The sequence below is a fragment of the Fundulus heteroclitus genome, chromosome 24 (assembly GCF_011125445.2).
Source record: "Fundulus heteroclitus isolate FHET01 chromosome 24, MU-UCD_Fhet_4.1, whole genome shotgun sequence".
Classification (NCBI taxonomy): Eukaryota; Metazoa; Chordata; class Actinopteri; order Cyprinodontiformes; family Fundulidae; genus Fundulus; species Fundulus heteroclitus.
In genome coordinates this window covers 21016380-21034766 of record NC_046384.1, presented here as the reverse complement: position 1 = coordinate 21034766, position 18387 = coordinate 21016380, and the positions used below count along the sequence as shown (strand labels likewise).

Here is an 18387-nt window from a genome sequence, read left to right as displayed (position 1 = left end):
GTTTATTAGGATAGTTGGGTGGGGTGTGGAGCTCAGAGCCAGCTCTAGCCAGAGTGGGTTTCATGCCACTGAACAGACTGGTTCACAGCTCCGTGTCAGCAGGAATGCTAACACACCCTGTCTGCAGGTTGGAGCTACCTCTGCTTTCTGACACATTGTGCAACAGAGCAACCAGCCATGTGTTTCCCATAACAAACAGCTGCTACACCCCTGATGTTACCCACCACACCCCCTAACAGCTAGTCTAAGATTCCACTTACTGTCTTAGAATAAAAGAAAGTTTGAAATTATAATTATTGTGATCATAAATACTCTGTAGCGTGTGTCTCTCGTTCTTCCATGCTTTTAATTTACAGCAGATCCAGATGCTGCAGCAACACATTAGAGGAGATTGCAAATGAGAGATCATATTTCTCCATTTCAGCTTCTTGTTAAATCCATACGGTCATGGAGGAAAAAAAATTAGGCCATGGCATTAAATACTTTTTAATGGCAACATTGTTAGGAAATGTTCACATATCAGTGTTTAAATTGCTATACAGGACTGTCTCAGAAAATTAGAATATTGTGATAAAGTTCTTTATTTTCTGTAATGCAATTTAAAAAAACATGAAATGTCATACATTCTGGATTCATTACAAATCAACTGAAATATCGCAAGCCTTTTATTGTTTTAATATCGCTGATTATGGCGTGCAGCTGAAGAAAACTCAAAAATCCTAACTCAAAATATTAGAATATTTCCTCAGACCAAGTAAAAAAAAAAAGTATAACAGCAAAACAAAATCAAACATTTGAAAATGTCCATTAATGCACTCAGTACTTGGTTGGGAATCCTTTTGCACAGATTACTGCATCAATGCGGCGTGGCATGGAGGCAATCAGCCTGTGGCATTGCTGAGGTGTTATGGATTCCCAGGATGCTTCAATAGCGGCCTTTAGCTCATTTGCATTGTTGGCTCTGGTGTCTTTCAGCTTCTTCTTCACAATACCCCACAAATTCTCTATGGGGTTCAGGTCAGGGGAATTGGCAGGCCAATCAAGGACAGTAATGCCATGGTCAGTACACCAGTTACTGTGAGAATCTTATGTCGTCTCTTAACCACTACCATACTTGTGATTTAGTTTACTGAACCAAGCTGAGTGTTTTTCAAAGCTCAGGAAACCCTGCAGTGTTTCCAGTTAATTAGACGATTCAAGTGATTAGTTGAATAGCCTCCTAGTATACTTTTTCACGATATTCAAATATTTTGAGATAGGATATTTGGGTTTCTTAAGCTGTAAGCCATAATCAGCGATATTAAAACAATAAAAGGCTTGCGATATTTCAGTTGATTTGTAATGAATCCAGAATGTATGACATTTCATGTTTTTTAATTGCATTACAGAAAATAAAGAACTTTATCACAATATTCTAATTTTCTGAGACAGTCCTGTATACCTTTGGAAAATAAATTGATTTAGTTTTAGGTAACACCTAACAACAAACCTTTTTTTTTTTACTCCTTAAACAAATTCTGAACAGAAACGTGTTTTGTGACTGAGGAAATGTTAGGCTACCCCACCCCCTAACAGCTAGCGTTGCCCGGTTTGTTAGGAACCCCTTCGGTCTTTTCTTGCCACTGATGTGCTCAGCTGGCGCTCCTCAGGGGTGTGTGTTATCACCCCTGCTTTTTATGTTCTACACTAACGGGTTTCAGAGCCAAATCGGTCACGTGCCTTATGGCAAACTTAAAATACTTAATTGTTCTAACACTAAGTAATCTGCTGGACAGTCCTCTCTTGGCAGGTTTGTTGTGGTACCATGTGCTTTCCATTTGATGACGATAGATATTATTGTGCATGTGCACAAGCCAATTTAAGTTAGCAATCTAAATTTTTATCAATTCATTTTACCAACTTGGACCATTTTGTGCAGATCTATCTCATAAAGTAAGATAGAAAACATTTAAATCCCCGTTTGGAATGTCACAAAATAGGGAAAGACTAAGGGGAGTGAAGACTTTTGCAAGACACTAATTATTTGGGCACCATGCTGGCAAACTCTAGAGCTGGAACACTGATGATGTCTGCTGGAAGGACAACCAAAAGCTGTTGTTTTTAAGAAAACTGGATGGTTTCAATATCGACCAACTTCTGTTAAAATGTTTTATTTGTCTTAAAATTGGAATCTGTCTTACCTTTTGGACTAGTGTGCTGGTTTGGTAACCTCAGCATGTCGAATAAAAAGAGCGTGATGAGCATGGTTTACGATTGTTTCTACTGATTTTTTGAGACTTTAATCTGGCCTTCAGAATAAGAGCGACTACGTAGGTATCATCAATCCTTAAAGACCCTTGGCATCCTCAGCACACTGGGTTCAGGTTTCTACCATCAGGAAGGGGGGTTACTAATGATCAAACTGGTAACAGGTCTTTTTTTTTTCTTTAGCTGTTGGGTTTTAAAAATATTTACAGATGAAATGTGCTGTCTGGAGTCCAGATATATAAATGTGTTGGTTTTTTTTTCTTCTTCTCTCTTTTGGGTGGTCTTGTTAGTCTATTGTGTGTAGACTTTGTTGGCTCTGCTGTAAATTAATTGCCCTCAGGGACAACAAAGTATTTAAATTCAACTCTAAGAGCCTGCCGTAGATCAATGATGAGATTTATGGATATTTTTGGAAACTTATTTTAGCATTTCGTAACCTCTTCTTGCTTGGACAGCTGGACCTGGACATGTTGGAGGTTGTCTGATTCTCCTCCACTTGTAGACTATATATTCTACAGGGGAACAGATGATATTTACTCTCACTTGATTAATAAGGAGCCTCAAACTAAATATGATGAAATTTAAACAGGGAAAACCTCCTTTTAAATATCAAATAATCATCTTCCTATCATGTGCAGCTGATGTCAGACACATGTCTGTGGATTCATTTTCAATATATTACTAGATGTTTTAAAATATTGTCATAATTTAAACTGAATATCCAACTGAATATAGACTTGCTGTGCTCCACTTTCATTCCTCACCCATCCCAAATGGTGCGATTAAGAATTAAATGTACTACCACAAGAGTCTTCGCATGTTTACTCAGTGTCACAGTGTATATGCAGTTGCTTTAGTAATGTAAGATATTGTTACGTGGATGTGGAAATAAAAGTAATATGTTTTGGTCATAATGTGCTATTTCCATGATCTTTCCGATTGGTTGTAAGTAGTGTAATATATTTTGTATTCTCTGCTGTTTGGATTTTATTCAGTGCATATGCTCTGTGCCCATGTTTTCATTATGTTTCAGTCAACTGGTACGGCGGAGTATTGGGGTCATTCTAGATTGTTCATGGAGGAGTAAATTTCCAGAAAGAAAGCAAAAAGATTCTTTAGACTAGACATAATTTCGGGGAAAAACTTGAAAGGTTGTACATTTCTAAGAAATGACATGATTTTCCATGATAAAAGCGTAACATTGCTGTATTCAAACAAATAGATTTCTAACATTTTCAAGTCAGAAATTTGCCAGAAATTTATTAAAAATGTGATTAAACTTTAATATTTTATACTTTGTGACACAAAAGGAACTTGTGACAATGTTTTAGGTCAGAATATGTAAATATTCTGGAATATGTAAATATGTAAAGATTACATTTTCACGTTATGCTACATGGTATTCTTGTACATATTCAAAATAATATTAAAAAAGGATATGTGTAAATCTGAAATATCTGCTTGGTTCATCAAGATGCTTACTGCTTGATTGCAAATGTGCTCCAACATTTTAGACATGCCCACTCCTGCTGCACAGGATGTGCCGGAGGCGAGCCGACTGTTAGCGGAGCGGGTAGAGACATCTCCTATAAGGAAAAAGCACTTCTGTAACTAAGCAATATGGATAAATTGAGCAGATGTTTCAGGTTTACACAGCTACATTCTTGCCTACATCGCACTAGTTCATTTTGTGTCTAAAACTAATTAAAACTGTGATTAAAGTTTGATATATTACACTTTCTCTGAGATTTTCTTGCAGATTTCCAACTTTGCAATGTCAGAGAGTATCCCAGCCTAAATGTAGCAAATTTATTCCTTCAAACTGGGAAAATTGTAGGGTTTTTTTTTCTCTTGAAAATGTAGGACTTTTCGACATCATAGAACATCCAAGTCCTTTCTTGAAAAAGAGTGGAATTCATCTAAAAATTTCTTAGCTTTTTTGTAGAAATTTGTCTGTTTTTCGTTGGGTTTTTTTTGCAGGTGGGTTACATGGACAAATAGCTTAATATTAAAATAATAAAGTAATAATATTATCGCAGTATTATTGTAGTATTATGAAAACAAAACTGTGATGTTATATAAGTCGAGATATGTGAATAGAGTCACTGTACAATTAGTTCAAAGTCCTGATACTAAAAATATTATGATGCTGATGTGATAAAAAAAAAAGATTTTGTATTTCCTTATTTGTGAAACCGACAGCAAGTATAATTTTACAAAATGATCATTCCTAATTTTAACACAGACCCACTAGACCTTTGCACTGTTATTTTGGGGGGTCACAGGCTGAAAGGTTTGTCATGGTGAGGGGATGTGTCCAGTATGTGTTTCAGAACCCCTGCAGCATCAGGACCTGAATCAGTGTCAGGGACTCTGTCCAGGATATAAAATAAGTAAAAACTATAACAGCCCGTTTTACGGTGAAGACATCATCAGGCACATACTGCACATCCAGCTACCTATTTTCTAGATAGCATGCAGTGTCTAGTTTTACAGAGGTAGGGAGAGGACAGTTTAACTTTAGTAACTTATTTAAGTGATTATTGACTATTTCATTAATTCTTCGCTTCATGTTGGGTGAATCTGCCTAACAAGATTAAAGGGTTTAATCGTTTAAGAAAAAAAAAATTGAGTAAAACTAAATGAAATAAACTGTTTCGGTAAATCTGGTAAAAAAAAAAAAAAAAAAAAAAAACGTTTGAAAGTAAATTAACTGATTCTTATTTTTGGTCTACAGATATTGTTCAGTTGATCTCACTGGTCATTAACGGTACGAAACTAAAACCTATTGTTGAAGACAGGAAAAAAACAGTCCTGATTGGTTCACGGCCATGTTTCTGTTATTGGGAAACTGTCTTTGACCTTATATGGTCCAGTCCGGAAGTGTCCCGTTGCTAGGAGGCGGAGAACGCTCGGAATAAAAACGCCGCTCTCTGCTCCGCTCCCCGTGGAGGAACCTGACTATCGGGGTGTTCTCGGTCTGTTGGCGGGGGAGGCCCCCCTTCCGGAATGACTTCCTCATGGCCGGCGGCTTCAGTCAGGACTCCGTAGCGGACTTCCTGAGACAGAGAGGAGGCAGAGTGACGAGCTCAGACTTAGTGGAGCATTTTCAGGCCGCGTTCCCGCAGGAGCCGCGCGGCAGGGCGGCCGCCCGCAGCTCCTTCAAGTCCTGCGTGGACGGCGTGGCGTTCGTGAGGACGGAGAGCGGGGTCAAACACGTCTGCCTGCGGAGGCAGTTCCGCTACTCCGCTCCGTGCTCCCCACCTGACGGCCAGGTGAGCTGCCGCGATGACGCAGCCGCACGCGCTCAGGTGCAGCAGCAGCAGCAGGGAGAAGCGCGCGACTCGCGTTGCGGAAATGACTCGAGGAGAGTTCCGCATTTTATCGCGGCGGAGAGCGATCGGTCGCACGAGCCAGAGCTGGACGGTGGACAGCGGGGGGTTCTGGGTGAGGAGGAAGGACGCTGCGGTGGCATGGGGAACACGGGGAGCATCGGTCTGCACAAGGAGGGAGTCCAGGAGGGAGTCCAGGAGGGAGTCCAGGAGGGAGAGGCACGTAGAACCTGCCATTCCACAAATCACAGTGCTCCAGCCTTCGCCTCTCCCTAAGGACACATCTGTCTTCATCCTGCCCGGGCCTGAACACACGGCAGCTGCAGCTCAGGTAGGCCCTGCGTTGGCGCCCGGGGGCCTGAGAGTGGCAGAGCCTGGTTCTGGCACCCGGCAGAGGTTCCTCTCTGGTTCTCCAGAGAACCAGGAGGATGAGGGCAGCAGCAACGAGGGCGGCTGCAGCCCGACCGGCAGCAGGAGACACTTCATCCGGGCGATGATGGACAGCTCCCCGGAGGTGCGGCGCAGCGTGGTGCGCCGCACCTCCGCCCGCAGCGCCGTCCGCCCCGTGTCCAGGAGCGACTCGGACTCGGCCTCGCTGGCCTCCGCCGGCCCGGACGAGGAGCGCACGGCCGTCACCCTGGACCCCGTGGAGCACGAGTGGATGATGTGCGCCTCGGACGGGGAGTGGGGCAGCCTCCAGCGTCTGCTCAGCGCCGAGCCCAGCCTGGTGCTGAAGAGGGACTTCGTCACCGGCTTCACCTGCCTGCACTGGGCGGCCAAGCACGGCGACGCGGGCCTGATGGAGGAGATCGTCCACTTCGCCGAGCAGCGCCGCCTGCCCGTCAGCGTGGACGTGCGCTCCAACATGGGCTACACGCCGCTGCACATCGCCGCCATGCACCGCCGCATGGAGGTGCTGAAGCTCCTGTGCGGGGCGTTCAACGCAGACGTGGAAATCAGGGACTACAGCGGGCGGAAGGCCTGCCAGTACCTCCCCGAAGGCGTGAGTGCCGAGATGCAGGACATCATGGGAGCGCGCGAGCTCTCCGAGTCCAGAGGCGCGGAGCCCAGTGGCGGAGGCCGCTGGAGGTTCTCCAAGGTCCTGCAGAGCAACCTGAAACCCATGCAGCTGCTCAGCCTGGGCGACGGCGACCCCGCGGGCGGGGACGTCCGTCTCAGGCACAAACCCGTCAGGAGGAGGTCCTCGCTGGGCAGGATGAAGCCCAACCTGCAGAAGATCCGCCAGAGGGCGTCCCAGATCGTCCACAGCACTTCGTTCCGGGACAAGCGGGAAACGGACGAGTCAGAGGAGACGCCGTCCTCCGAGTCCAGACCCAAAACCCATTTCTTAGGCTTCTGATCCCGGCTATTTTGCGGGAGGTCTGCACGGGCCCGACAAACTCTCTCCCCCTGACCCGATGCTTCGCCGTGCTGCTCAGCTGAAACGAACCTATATAGAAATGTGAATCTGCGAAAAAAGCAGGAAGCCGAGACGGCGCCGCCTGTCGCCTCTCCAAGCTCGCCTTTCTGTAGAGCAGCTGACTGCAGCCTCCAGAGGAGCAGGTAGCCTGACTAAGAGCAGGATACATACATGAAAAAGGGTTATATTTTTTTAGATATAGAAATCTGCTTTTGCTGCAATAAGAATACTTGATGAAAAAACCAGCAGACTGATGTTTTTGTTTTTGTTTGTTTTTTTGTTTGGCCTAACTGGTTTTGCTTGTTCACGGTCCAAAGTTTAAGTGACCCATAAGAAGCTGAAAAAAAAAAAACACTAATCCAGATTAGCAGCCTGTGGCATTCTGCCCCGGCTCCAGGTTGGCCGGCCTCCTGTTATCCCTCCTCAGCTGACGCTAAAGCCTCGCCCTGTAACCTGGAGCATGAGGCATGTTCCCCTGGATTTTCTGGGGGGGTTGGGGGGGGGGATTCATTAAGCCTGGATCGGTTGGGTTACGCACACATTTACCCTGAAATGTCTTAAGTGGACTGACCCAAGTTAGCAGGTCAAACAAAAGCCGTTTAAGCAGCACAAAGCTCTGGAGTCAGAGAGACACATAATTAAGAATGTTTGAAAAACATCGGTGAACCGTATGCCTTGCCATATTTGTGGTGCTGAATTGTCCCACTTTACCTCCACCCCTCCTGATTTTCCTGTTGCAGACACAGCGTGTTGCTGTCGGGCTTGTTGGCGTATCGAGTTTGAAACGTTTCCCAATTGCAAGACTTGCCGCTCGCTCTGTGATTTCTCCTCACCAGCTGCTTTGTGTGTGATGACGTAACATAGAACTGAGGTGACTAGATCGCTGTAACTGTGTCGCTGTGGTTGATATTAATAAAAAAAAAGAAAAGGAAAGGACTGGATTGGCATGCTGGATCGGCGTCATCCGTCCCATATCCGATCCAGCTAATTGGTCAACAGACTCCGTGACATCTGGTGGCAGTCGGTTGTGCTGGGTTCTTTAGGGGTGTCAGAGTAAAGGGGGTTGAATCGTTAAAAACACACATGTTGTTACGGATTGCTGCTGGGAGCAACGCTTCCACATGAAGAGATTCATTAAGCGCCTGCATGCCGCTTCATGTCAGAGTTCAGCCTCGCCCACATGCTGCGCAGGCTTCTCATACCACAGGCCCGGCTACTCACCTGGAACTTTCCACAAGCGCTAGACAAAAAAAAAAAACTCAGTTTCCAGAAGAAAAGCAATTCCTCCTGATCCGAAACATCAAACTATTAATATGACAACATGTCATCATCCTCTCCTTAAAATATCAGTTTTTTTCGCTTCTGTACGTCCGGGATCACGTTGATCTTCCTGGAACTTATTTGACATGTTTTGATCGGAATGTTGAAGGAGACCACGAGTCCAAACACCGCTGCCTGCTCTTCACGACTCACTGATCTTTCCTGTTGTCGTTTTGCTCTTTTTTTTTTTTAACTGATCATGCTGAGAAAATACCTCGTTACTGTGAACTTTTTTTTTTTTTTTTTTTTTTTTCAAACAAAGTTCCACACATTTGTGCACATACTGACTTTTGGACTTGAACTTATCAATGCGACACACAAAAATAATTTTGTGAGTCTATTTTGCTTATTATAAGGGCTGTGTGTGCGGATCTTTGGGAGCACATATGAACTGAATGGGGGTCAGAATCTATGAGTTATCGCTGAAGAGGTTTTTGAGGATAATCGTTTGTATATTTACAAAATAAAATGTTTGTAAAAATAACATAATTGAATCTACTGTTGTTTTTTTGATTGCAAATTATTACTACAATTGAATAATACATGAAAAAGTTACATTTGACATACAGCCTGTATTTTACTGTGGTCCTCGTTCTCAAAATTGTCAGATTTACTCGTTAGGTGTCAATGTGGGGCAGCGTTGTTTCTCCCTGTCTGTGAAGATCACATGCTGGCGTATCAGCGTGTTGTGCAGTTTGTGTTTCGCATGTGTTGTTGGAAAGAGAAATCTTGACTATTAAAGAGTTTTCTTTTGGGGGTAATCCCTACACAACCCAGGATAAATTTATTGTTATGTTGTTGAGAAGAAACATATTTCTTCCCAAATTAAGAACATGCTCTTAGTGATGGAGGAACACAGGTTTTGTAGCAGTAATACCAGTTTATTCAAACTAGTATGTAAAAACCCCACATTTCCTTAATATCAATGGTATTTAATTGGCCTCCGGTAATAATGTAAAAAAAAAAATTATATATGACAGTACATATCATTTAAATGCTGTACTTAACTGGAAGAATACTTCTTTTGGATGAGTATTTAGCCAAAGTGGAAGTGTGTCAGCGGTCACCATATTGTCCAAATAGTGCAGTCAGTAAGGAAGGAGGTAGAAAAAGAAGCCTGTACGCATCCTTTCACAGCTTCTTTATCATAGGAACCTCACAATGTCCTTTACCGGCACTATGGAGCTATCAGGAATCCCACAATCCTTTGTGTGACATGACGTAGAGGGCGCACACTTTGTAGTTATTTTTTTGGAGTGCTGGAGGCCTGGATTTGACTTGCATCCTCCATCCAGTCCGAAGCTCCTTTCCTCCTCAATGACTGCTGTTAACCCCATAAAAGGTTTCGGAACAGGAGCAGGAGCTATTTTTAAGGGTATTCGGGTGCAGCCAAAGTATTGGTTTCTTCAAGGCTCCTTTAAGTGTGGCAAGCCATGGTGTTGAACAGTCGCTTAACTATCGTCATTCTTCACTATCAGGAAGTCCACAAACCGAAGTTAAAAGCCTTAAGCTCATCCAAAACTCTTCAGCATCATATTTCTCCAATTGTAGCCTCCTTTCACCGGCTCCCTCTTAAATTCATAATCAAATTAAATATTCCAACTGACTCCTCACTTCTCCTTACTCTGCTGCGTTCTCCTACTACTCTCCAGTTATGTAATATCTGTGCTTATTACTCCCATTAACTCTATATTCTGTTTGTTTTTTTCTTTTTAAAAGAAGCTGTGGCATCTGCAATTTAAATAAACAATGGATTGATGTTTTTTATTTAACCCTTATATCATTCATCATGGGTTAAGCCCGAACTAGGAGATGGGGAATCTCGGCCCGAATGAAAAACAAGAGGCCAGATTGCTTCTAGGAGACATAACCCTTTGCCATAGCATACTAAATCTTGTGATACCACGTTGGACACGAACAAAAAAAAAAAAAAAAAAAAAGGAACCACAGTAACCAAATCAGTAGCCTAGCTGAAGTGCATTCAAATCATTTGACAGCAAACAACATCAGGCCTTTTGTTGGACATGATTTATTAGTAGCTGGAAATTTGCCAAGTCAATATAGCGATTTATGTAAAGTGCATGTTCATTGGCAAGAAATGCATTGTTAGTCGTACAGTGCCTTGCAAAAGTATTCAAAGTGCTTTAACGTTTCCATGTTGTCAAATTATAACCATAAACGTGAAAGGATTTTGTTTGACAAACTAACAGTGGTGCACCTCCCTATCCTTAACCTAATACCCCAAACTATACAGGTGTAACATGGTGTTGGCACCATCATGCTGTGGGGATGCTTTTCATCAGCAGGTTAGAGTAAATAAGCCAGATAATAAGCCTAAACATACAACCAGAGTTAAAATGGAAAGCTTTAGATCAAGGGTCCCAGCTCAAAACCTTCGAGGGCCACTCAAATCAAATGGCTAAACTGCCTCACTAACATACAGTCAAGCTCTGCTAATGATTTAATATTAGAATCAAGTCTGTTGAAGCAAAGGTGCATCTAAAACGTTCATACTTTAGAATGGCCTAGTCCGAATCCAGACCTTAATCCAACAGCGAATCTGAGGCAGAACTTGAAAACTGGGGTTCAAAGATTATCTCCAGTTTGGGCCATTATTGTCTCTGGATGTTCAAAGTTGGCAGAGACATTCCCTGAAGACCTGCAGCTGGGCCTGGTCCAGCACAGCAGTGGATCGTACAGGCCGAACACAAAATGCTGAAAAGCATCACCCGTTTCCAGCCCTATTGAGTGTGTTGTGGTGGACCATAAAATCCCAATAAAACCAAATGATGTTTGTAGCTGGAGGAGGGGGTTGTTTGACAGAACAGTCACAATTTTCAAGCGATTTATGAGAGCAAAGTCTTAACCAGCATCTGCTTGATAGGGAACCAACTGTTTAACAATTGGAAACGGATCAAATCAAATAGCAGTCAAAGGCAAAAAACAAAAACAAAAAGAAACAAGTGGAAATGAGAGAAATAATGGACATATTGAGAGCTGCTCTGCAGGGTAACCACATTTCTAAAGGAATCCAGATGAGAGCAATCGGCAGGAAGTTCTGAACTCCATCTTCTAATGATGAGCAGGACTCAGGGTAGAGTTCCTGCTTCTCTGTGGCCTCCCCTTCATGATGATACCAGGAAGACAACATTCAACTTCTGAGGAAAGGTTGCACATATTCACACAAATATATATTAAGCTAAACTAGCTCCAACCCCCAAACCAACTCTGAGAATGTCCTATCTAGCTCTGTGGAAGACCACCACCCCCACAGCATGGTGCAGCCACCGTCGCCCCCTAAAAGTTCAGGTCGGGTCACCTTCTTCCACATGTTTGAGGCGTCTACTGCAAGGTTTGTGGCAAACTGGACAACAGAGGTTTAGGTCACTTTTCCCATTGTTGTGTGAAAACATTTTAACATGATAACCGAGGCACATTTAAAAAAAAAGGCAAAACTGAATCGTTCAATACAGAGGTTCGGCCCTTCGCTTCACCAATCCACCAACCAGCATAACCTGTCTCTAACTAATGTATTAACTCAGGCTTGTTAGTGGGTTTTTAGAAGTTCAAATTGCACTACAGGAACCCTGCTGCCCCCTAGTGTTTGGGTGGAGAACCAGCAGGCGCTACAGACCCACCCAAGATTTTAAAAAGGAGTACTAGAACCATAGGACGAAGCTTCCTGTGCTTTGGAGTCAAACGTCAAATTCCTTGCCACTTGCCGATTAAGCCGGATTCTGGTTTCCGAAAAATGCGCAGCCGGCAGTCTGACAAGATGGGTCGAAACGGGTCATTAACGTGACACGGCAAGAAATCTACAACGGAGTGGGTGAAAACACAGAATCGACACGTCAGAGTCCAGACCTCGACTCAAAAGCTGAAACCTCATTCGCAATGAAGGCAAGTGGGTCAAAGTCCAGGCAACATGATGGCAGTCACTTTAAGGCAACAGGATCTCCAATCAAAGGAGGAAAGATAAGACCGTAAAGGCTTCAGGGGGGGTGAAGGGTGGTCTTATATGCAATACAGTGGACTCCAACTCTGGAGAGCTATTGAGAGCTATTACATTCACATCATCAGGAGGTTGGACTGTTTCACAGTGAAAGGTCAAGTCGCTCTGATTAGTCGAACCCAGTCAGATTAGGAAATCTCATTGGGTTGCGTTAATGTTGGGACGTCACTGCTTCCTCTTTAGAAAGAGTTTGTTTTTTTATTTAGTCTCTGCAGAGCTGTTGATAGAAACCGTTTCCTGCTGTGGTGGTTCTATATAGAGAGTAAAGGTGGAGCTTTAGAAGATAAAGCTGGCAGTCTGATATGCACAGTAAGACAGACGTGGACCAATGTAAAAGGCCCGAGCAGGCGGTGTCAGAACCCCTGGAGTCCCACGAGCTGGCAGCTCTTCTTCCACAGCTTGGCCTGCAGCTCCGTGTCGTAGGACAGGTCGGAGGACTGCGTCTTCCGACCGTTGTACAGGTAGCAGCCGCCCACCCCTTCCATCTCCGAGGCAGCTGCGGCGTACACCGATACGGAGGCTCCCTCTGCTGGAGTCTGGGGATGACACACAGAAACACCAGGGCTCCATCAACTATTAAAAACGTTGAAGGAATGCGCCCCAATGGGGAGCAAATACATTAAAAACAGCAGAGGCCCCAAAACAGAACCTCGGGTTACACCAGAACAGACTGCATATGGGGGAGATGTGTCCTTAGAAGTAGCTACAAAAACCCATCTATCAGATCGGTATGCAGAGAACCACGCAAAGACAGCTCCTGATACACCAAGCCTAACCTGACTCATGCCAGACGTATGTCGCTCCGCCTAGCTTCACTCACATACATCTGGGACATCACACATTGAAAGTGATTTCTCCAACCAATTTTATGGTCTGGCCAATCAGGACGCAGGGCTGGAGTTTCATAGATGTGACGTAGTGGAGAAGCGACCGTGACGTGAGACAGACAGCAATGGCGGCTCGCATCGAGGAAGCAAGCGTTAGCATTGATGCTGTTATTTTTTCCGTGTTGTCCAATCTACCTAATATTGTTTCATTAAAAGAACTTTAGAGAACAGCTCTGAAGGCTTTTGTTGGTGGAAACCATGTTTTCGGCCTTCTCCCGACCGGATTTGGCAAGTTTTGTTTTCCGGGGCGAGTCTGCGGCGGAGCGGTTAGCGGTTAGCGCTAACCATATTAGGAGGCCTTTAGTCCTCAACGCGGTCGGCCCGGGATCGACTCCGACCCGCGGCGCTTTGCCGCCTGTCTTCCCCCCTCTTCCTGTCAGCTCACTGTCAATAAAACGCGTGCCAATAGAGCCGCAAACACATTTAAAAAGTTTTTTTTCCTGCGTCGCTCTCACAGCGTCACGAGTTAGCTTCGGTGTGAGTGGTTGAAATAGCACGTCGATAAAGATGACAGACAAGTGGCTTATCCAATCATATGCAAGGAGTTTTGATAAGGCCCAGCCTTCAATAAAGGCAATTCCTATGGAGAGGTCCCAGATGGATGTGAGTGGAGCTAGGCGGAGCGACATGCGTCTGGCTAGGGTCAGGTTACACCAAGCCAGCACCTCAGCCTAATCGAGCAGAAAGCTGAGGTAAGGGCCAACAGAAGCAGGACCGACCGCTCTTCTAAATGTCATTAGACTCCCCGGGGGAGTCGGAGCACACACCCTGAACAGGATATTGGCCACAGGTTTTTTCATCATCCGTGCTAAGGTCCAGAGGTTGTCGTACAACGCCGTGTCCACCATCCCAGGGTCCACAGCGTTCACGGTGACGGCGAAGCCCCCGGCCGTCAGCTGCTCCTGAAGATAGTAGGTGAAGAGGACCAGGGCCAACTTGCTTTGGGAGTACGCGGCATGGGAGCTGTAGACGGTCCTGTGGGGGCGAGGGGGGGAAAAATATGATCAGGTTAATCGGGCCATGAACAACTCCCTGCCCCCGAGAGTCCTGTGGCGGCGTCGCTGTCGCCCGTACCTCTTGTTCAGGTCCTCCAGGTTGACCTCTCCTGCGTAGTGCGTGGCAGACGCCATGTTGACGATTCTGGAGCTGCGGCCCGGCCTCCCGGACTCCTTCAGCAGGTCCAGGAGCAGGTTGGTCAGCAGGAAGTGGCTCAGGTAGTTCAGGCAGAAGTGGAACTCGAAGCCGTCGTCCGTCCGTCTCTCGGGAACCAGCATGACCCCAGCTACGCCGCAGGGGAACAGGTCAGAGAGCCGTTGGCTTTCTCCGGAGTCGGACAACGGGGGTCAACCCAACCACGAGACGTCGCACTGGTCGACTAGCGTCAGTCGGCATGATTATTTAATGGAAGAGACAAAGAGGAGCCTACCGTTGTTGATGAGGACATGCAGCGGCAGGCCTCTGTCTCGGAACATCTGGACAAACTGCCTGACAGATTTCAGGGAGGTCAGATCCACAAAGATGAACTCGGCTGCAAGCAGAAAAGCAGAGGTCAGCGCTCAGCTCCCTTGTTCCTAGACATCTATCACCCAGAAGGTGACAACCTCCTTAGGACTGAACACACCGACCCTGACTCATCCAAGACTACTTTTGATGTTGTTTCTGTTCTAAAAGGGAAACCTGGGGAGAGGCTTAAAGCAGGGCTAGGTTCCCACACAATATCCCAAGCTTTGAACTAGGGACAAACGACAATTCAATAACAATAAATTTAATCGATCGATAGACATGTGGTTCAATAGAAAAAAGGGTCAATAAAAAGTTCAGTTTTCCTTCCTTTTGCAGTCTAGCCTATCATGTAGGTTAGTACTACAGTTGTTACCTACAGTACTCCCAACCAATCAGAAATGTAGGCCCATGCATGCTCCGTCACCAAGCTCCGCCCCCTTCAAAGAGTTCAGAGAGCATTAAAACAAGTAGAAAATGGCCAGGACTGCACTTAAGATATTGTTTTGAATTCTGTGATAATTATCGATCACTGTGATTTCTGTTTTATCAATATGCCTTTTTTCTATATTCTACTTTGAACATCTCCCAGAGCTCATCTCCACAGGAATGGTTGTCCTGTGGACAATCTCTCCACAGGACAACCATTAGTCCAGAGCTCCACAAAGATGGCCTTTATGGGCGATAGGAAAGCCCGTTGTTAAAAGACCAAAGCAGAACATTTTCTGGCCAGAGTACAAAATACAAATTCAAGAGAACAACTAACACTCCAAGCCCCCTCCTGAACACAAAATCCCTACAGCGAAACACGGTGGTGGCAGAATCATGATGTGGGGACGCTTTTCTTCAGCAGGAAAAAAAGCTGGTCAGACTGCTGGAGCTCTGACTTTCAAAACTCCTCATTTGGATCAATGAACTTAAGTTTCCTCAACGACATTTAGCAGAACGTTTAAGACATTGGCTCCTTCTGGAGGAAAAGCAGAGCTTCATGTTTGCCATTCACCGCAGCTAATCTTTCCTTTTGCTTCTGGAGAACCTTCTGTGGTCATGCTGGTGCGTTTAGGGAAACTCGATAATCCAAAACAAGCAGGCTAAAGAGGGCCATCTCTCATAGAGCAGCTGCATTGAACTCGGCCAACGACTCTATACCAAAACTAGGATTCATCCAGGAGGTGGCAGCAGAACCCAGGACAACGGCTAAAACTCTGCAGGGAATAGATTCATTCGGATGTACCAGTTTTTTTAAGGTTACATATTTGGAAAATCAGGATCTTATTTCGCCAATGTACTCATTGGGGTTCCGTGAAGAGAAAAACGAGAAATGTCGAACATATGTTTAGGAAAATATAATGTCAGAATTTTGTAAAGAGGAAACATTTTTGTTACAATAATATTAATCGCTTTAATTTATTCATTTACTTTATTTTAAGTTAGTTTGAAGTTATGCAAGTGAAGTCTGTCTTAGCTCATTGTTTAACACTTTTTATGTAATAATGAGTAACAAGGAGTAGATCTTCTAATTTTCAAGTTTGCGGTCATCTCTCAGATTATTGACGGGGGTGACGGCGATTACCTTTCCCTTTGCTGCACTCTTCATTTATCCTCCTGACGGCTTCAGCGCCCTCTTCTGTCTCGTTCCCAGCTGGAGATGACGGCGATCGCACAGAGCAGAGGGGAAAACATGTCAAAGTGGTCGCGTGTGGTAGATCTGGCCAATGGGAGCATCCGATTAGTGAGCCAACAGCCTACCTATGATGACATGCATCCCAAGGCTCGCCAGGCGTCTGGCAGTCTCAAAGCCCATCCCTCTGGTACCCCCGGTCACTATGGCGACCCGGCCATTTTGCTTGGGCAGGACTGCACAAGAAGGTGAGAGGAAGTTGTACTGTAGTTTTCAACCAGTCAACATCTCATACAACCACAAAAAAGACAATTTTTTAGATTTTAAAACTACCATAATGTTGGCACAAACCAATGACCCCCGCTTAGACAGAACCTGGGACCCCCTGGCAGAGTCATACTACTACTGGGGGGGGGCAACAGAATCCGATGAGGACAGTCCAGGACCCGAACTTAGGGCTGGACGATATAGAAAAAAATCATATCGGTAAAATAGAAGTCACATAGATTGATACCGATAATTATCAACAAATTCAAAACATATCTTAAGTTCAGCCTTGTCCATTTTATACTTTTGCTTAGCGACCTATTTTTTAGATACAGAACACACAAACGCTGAATTCAAACTCAACCCTTTATTCAACTAACGTTTTTACCAAAACTGGAAGGTTTTATAAAAGAAAAAAAAAGGTGTGTTCTCTGAAACCTTTGAAGGGGGCGGAGCTTAGTTCCTGGGTCTGCGTTGTGATTGGCTAGCTAGGAGGATGTAATGACTGTAATATTAACCTATGGCTAGAATGCAAAATGAAGAATAAACTGTTGTTCTATTGAACTTTTTATTGACTTTTTTTTCCTATCATCGATATATGTCTACCGATCGATTTATATTGTTATTAAATTATGGTCCAGCCCTACCTGAACCAGTTTCATTTTTTTATCATTAGTTTTACTTTAACAATGATTCCAGAGGTCGATCCAATAGATCAGTTCAGCCATTATGGGTGGAGTAAAATTGTTAGACAGGTGACACCTGGATGAGAAAGAGTAAACTTCATGGGCTGTTAGGATCACGTGGCCAGGTGTCGGTTTTATGGACCAGAGAGTGTTCTATACTTTACAGCAGTCTAATAATGTCCAGCTGGAGATTTAATAAACCATCGAGACCCGTGTGGATTTACACAGCCAGCACAGATCAGACCTCAGAAACCAACTGCTCTTAATTGATCACATACAAAACACATACACGTAAATAATAAAATGAAAATATTCCCTATACTGGTATTAATTTGGATGATCCTCATTGAGGTGAAAAAGTTAGTTTAGTTTGATTTATTGGCGTAAAGTGAGAAGATCTGCCCGTTGTTTCCCGTCATAGTTTTACAGCTGAATATGTAGTTGTAAGGTTGTTTTAAGAAGTGATCTTCCAGCCTGCAGCAGAACCGACCTGTGGTCCGATTTGTAACCTCTTCGAACCGATCAGAACCCTCCACGTGAACCTGACAGCATGGAGGAATGAATGAGATGTGCAGAGGTGCATCTTACCTGGCATCTCAAAGGATCGGTTGAACATTTGATAGAGCAGAACTCTGATCCCACACAGATACAGCCTGAGGAGGGGAACCAGCGCTGACAGCAGCCACATCCTGCAGCCTTTGGGACGCGGCGCGGCGGTGAAATGACTCCGGCTCGCCGTCCGCAACGCTATAACTTCTCAGAGGTTCCGCCCCCTACCGGTGCACAGCATGTGGTGCAGCAGGCGGCGAAACAACTTTTTAAAAACAAAAAAAAACATCCCAACACTTTGGAGTTTTCTTTTATGAGCCATAAATTATTTAAATACAGTGTTAACCTTCTACCACAAAATCCCCTGATTATGTCTCGGACACGCTGAAAATCAGTTTGTCATTTACTGATACGCCATTTTATTGGGAACATCGATTTTGTACACTTCACACATTTAACGACTAAATATATTAGTTGCCTCGGGGCAACGTTGCGCAGGAATGGCACAAGAAACCAGAGAGCAATAGAATTTCCACAATGTCAAAA

At 44.5% G+C, this 18387-nt stretch overlaps 2 protein-coding genes across 2 annotated transcripts; one reads left to right on the top strand and one right to left on the bottom strand.

The window, feature by feature from the left end:
- Positions 1 to 5055: 5055 nt before the first annotated feature.
- LOC105918625 (ankyrin repeat domain-containing protein SOWAHC) lies at positions 5056 to 7253 on the top strand. The gene is made up of 2 exons (XM_036128399.1): positions 5056 to 5746; positions 5778 to 7253. The coding sequence occupies exons 1-2, from the start codon at positions 5268 to 5270 to the stop codon at positions 6937 to 6939; spliced, it is 1641 nt and encodes a 546-aa protein (XP_035984292.1). The 5' UTR covers positions 5056 to 5267; the 3' UTR covers positions 6940 to 7253.
- Positions 7254 to 11287: 4034 nt separating this feature from the next.
- Positions 11288 to 18041, bottom strand: dhrsx (dehydrogenase/reductase (SDR family) X-linked). Its single transcript, XM_012853755.3, has 7 exons — positions 17881 to 18041; positions 16468 to 16575; positions 16292 to 16360; positions 14645 to 14746; positions 14293 to 14500; positions 13986 to 14193; positions 11288 to 12867 (listed from the first exon to the last, which is right to left on the bottom strand). The coding sequence occupies exons 1-7, from the start codon at positions 17978 to 17980 to the stop codon at positions 12685 to 12687; spliced, it is 978 nt and encodes a 325-aa protein (XP_012709209.2). The 5' UTR covers positions 17981 to 18041; the 3' UTR covers positions 11288 to 12684.
- Between the last annotated feature and the right edge of the window lie 346 nt (positions 18042 to 18387).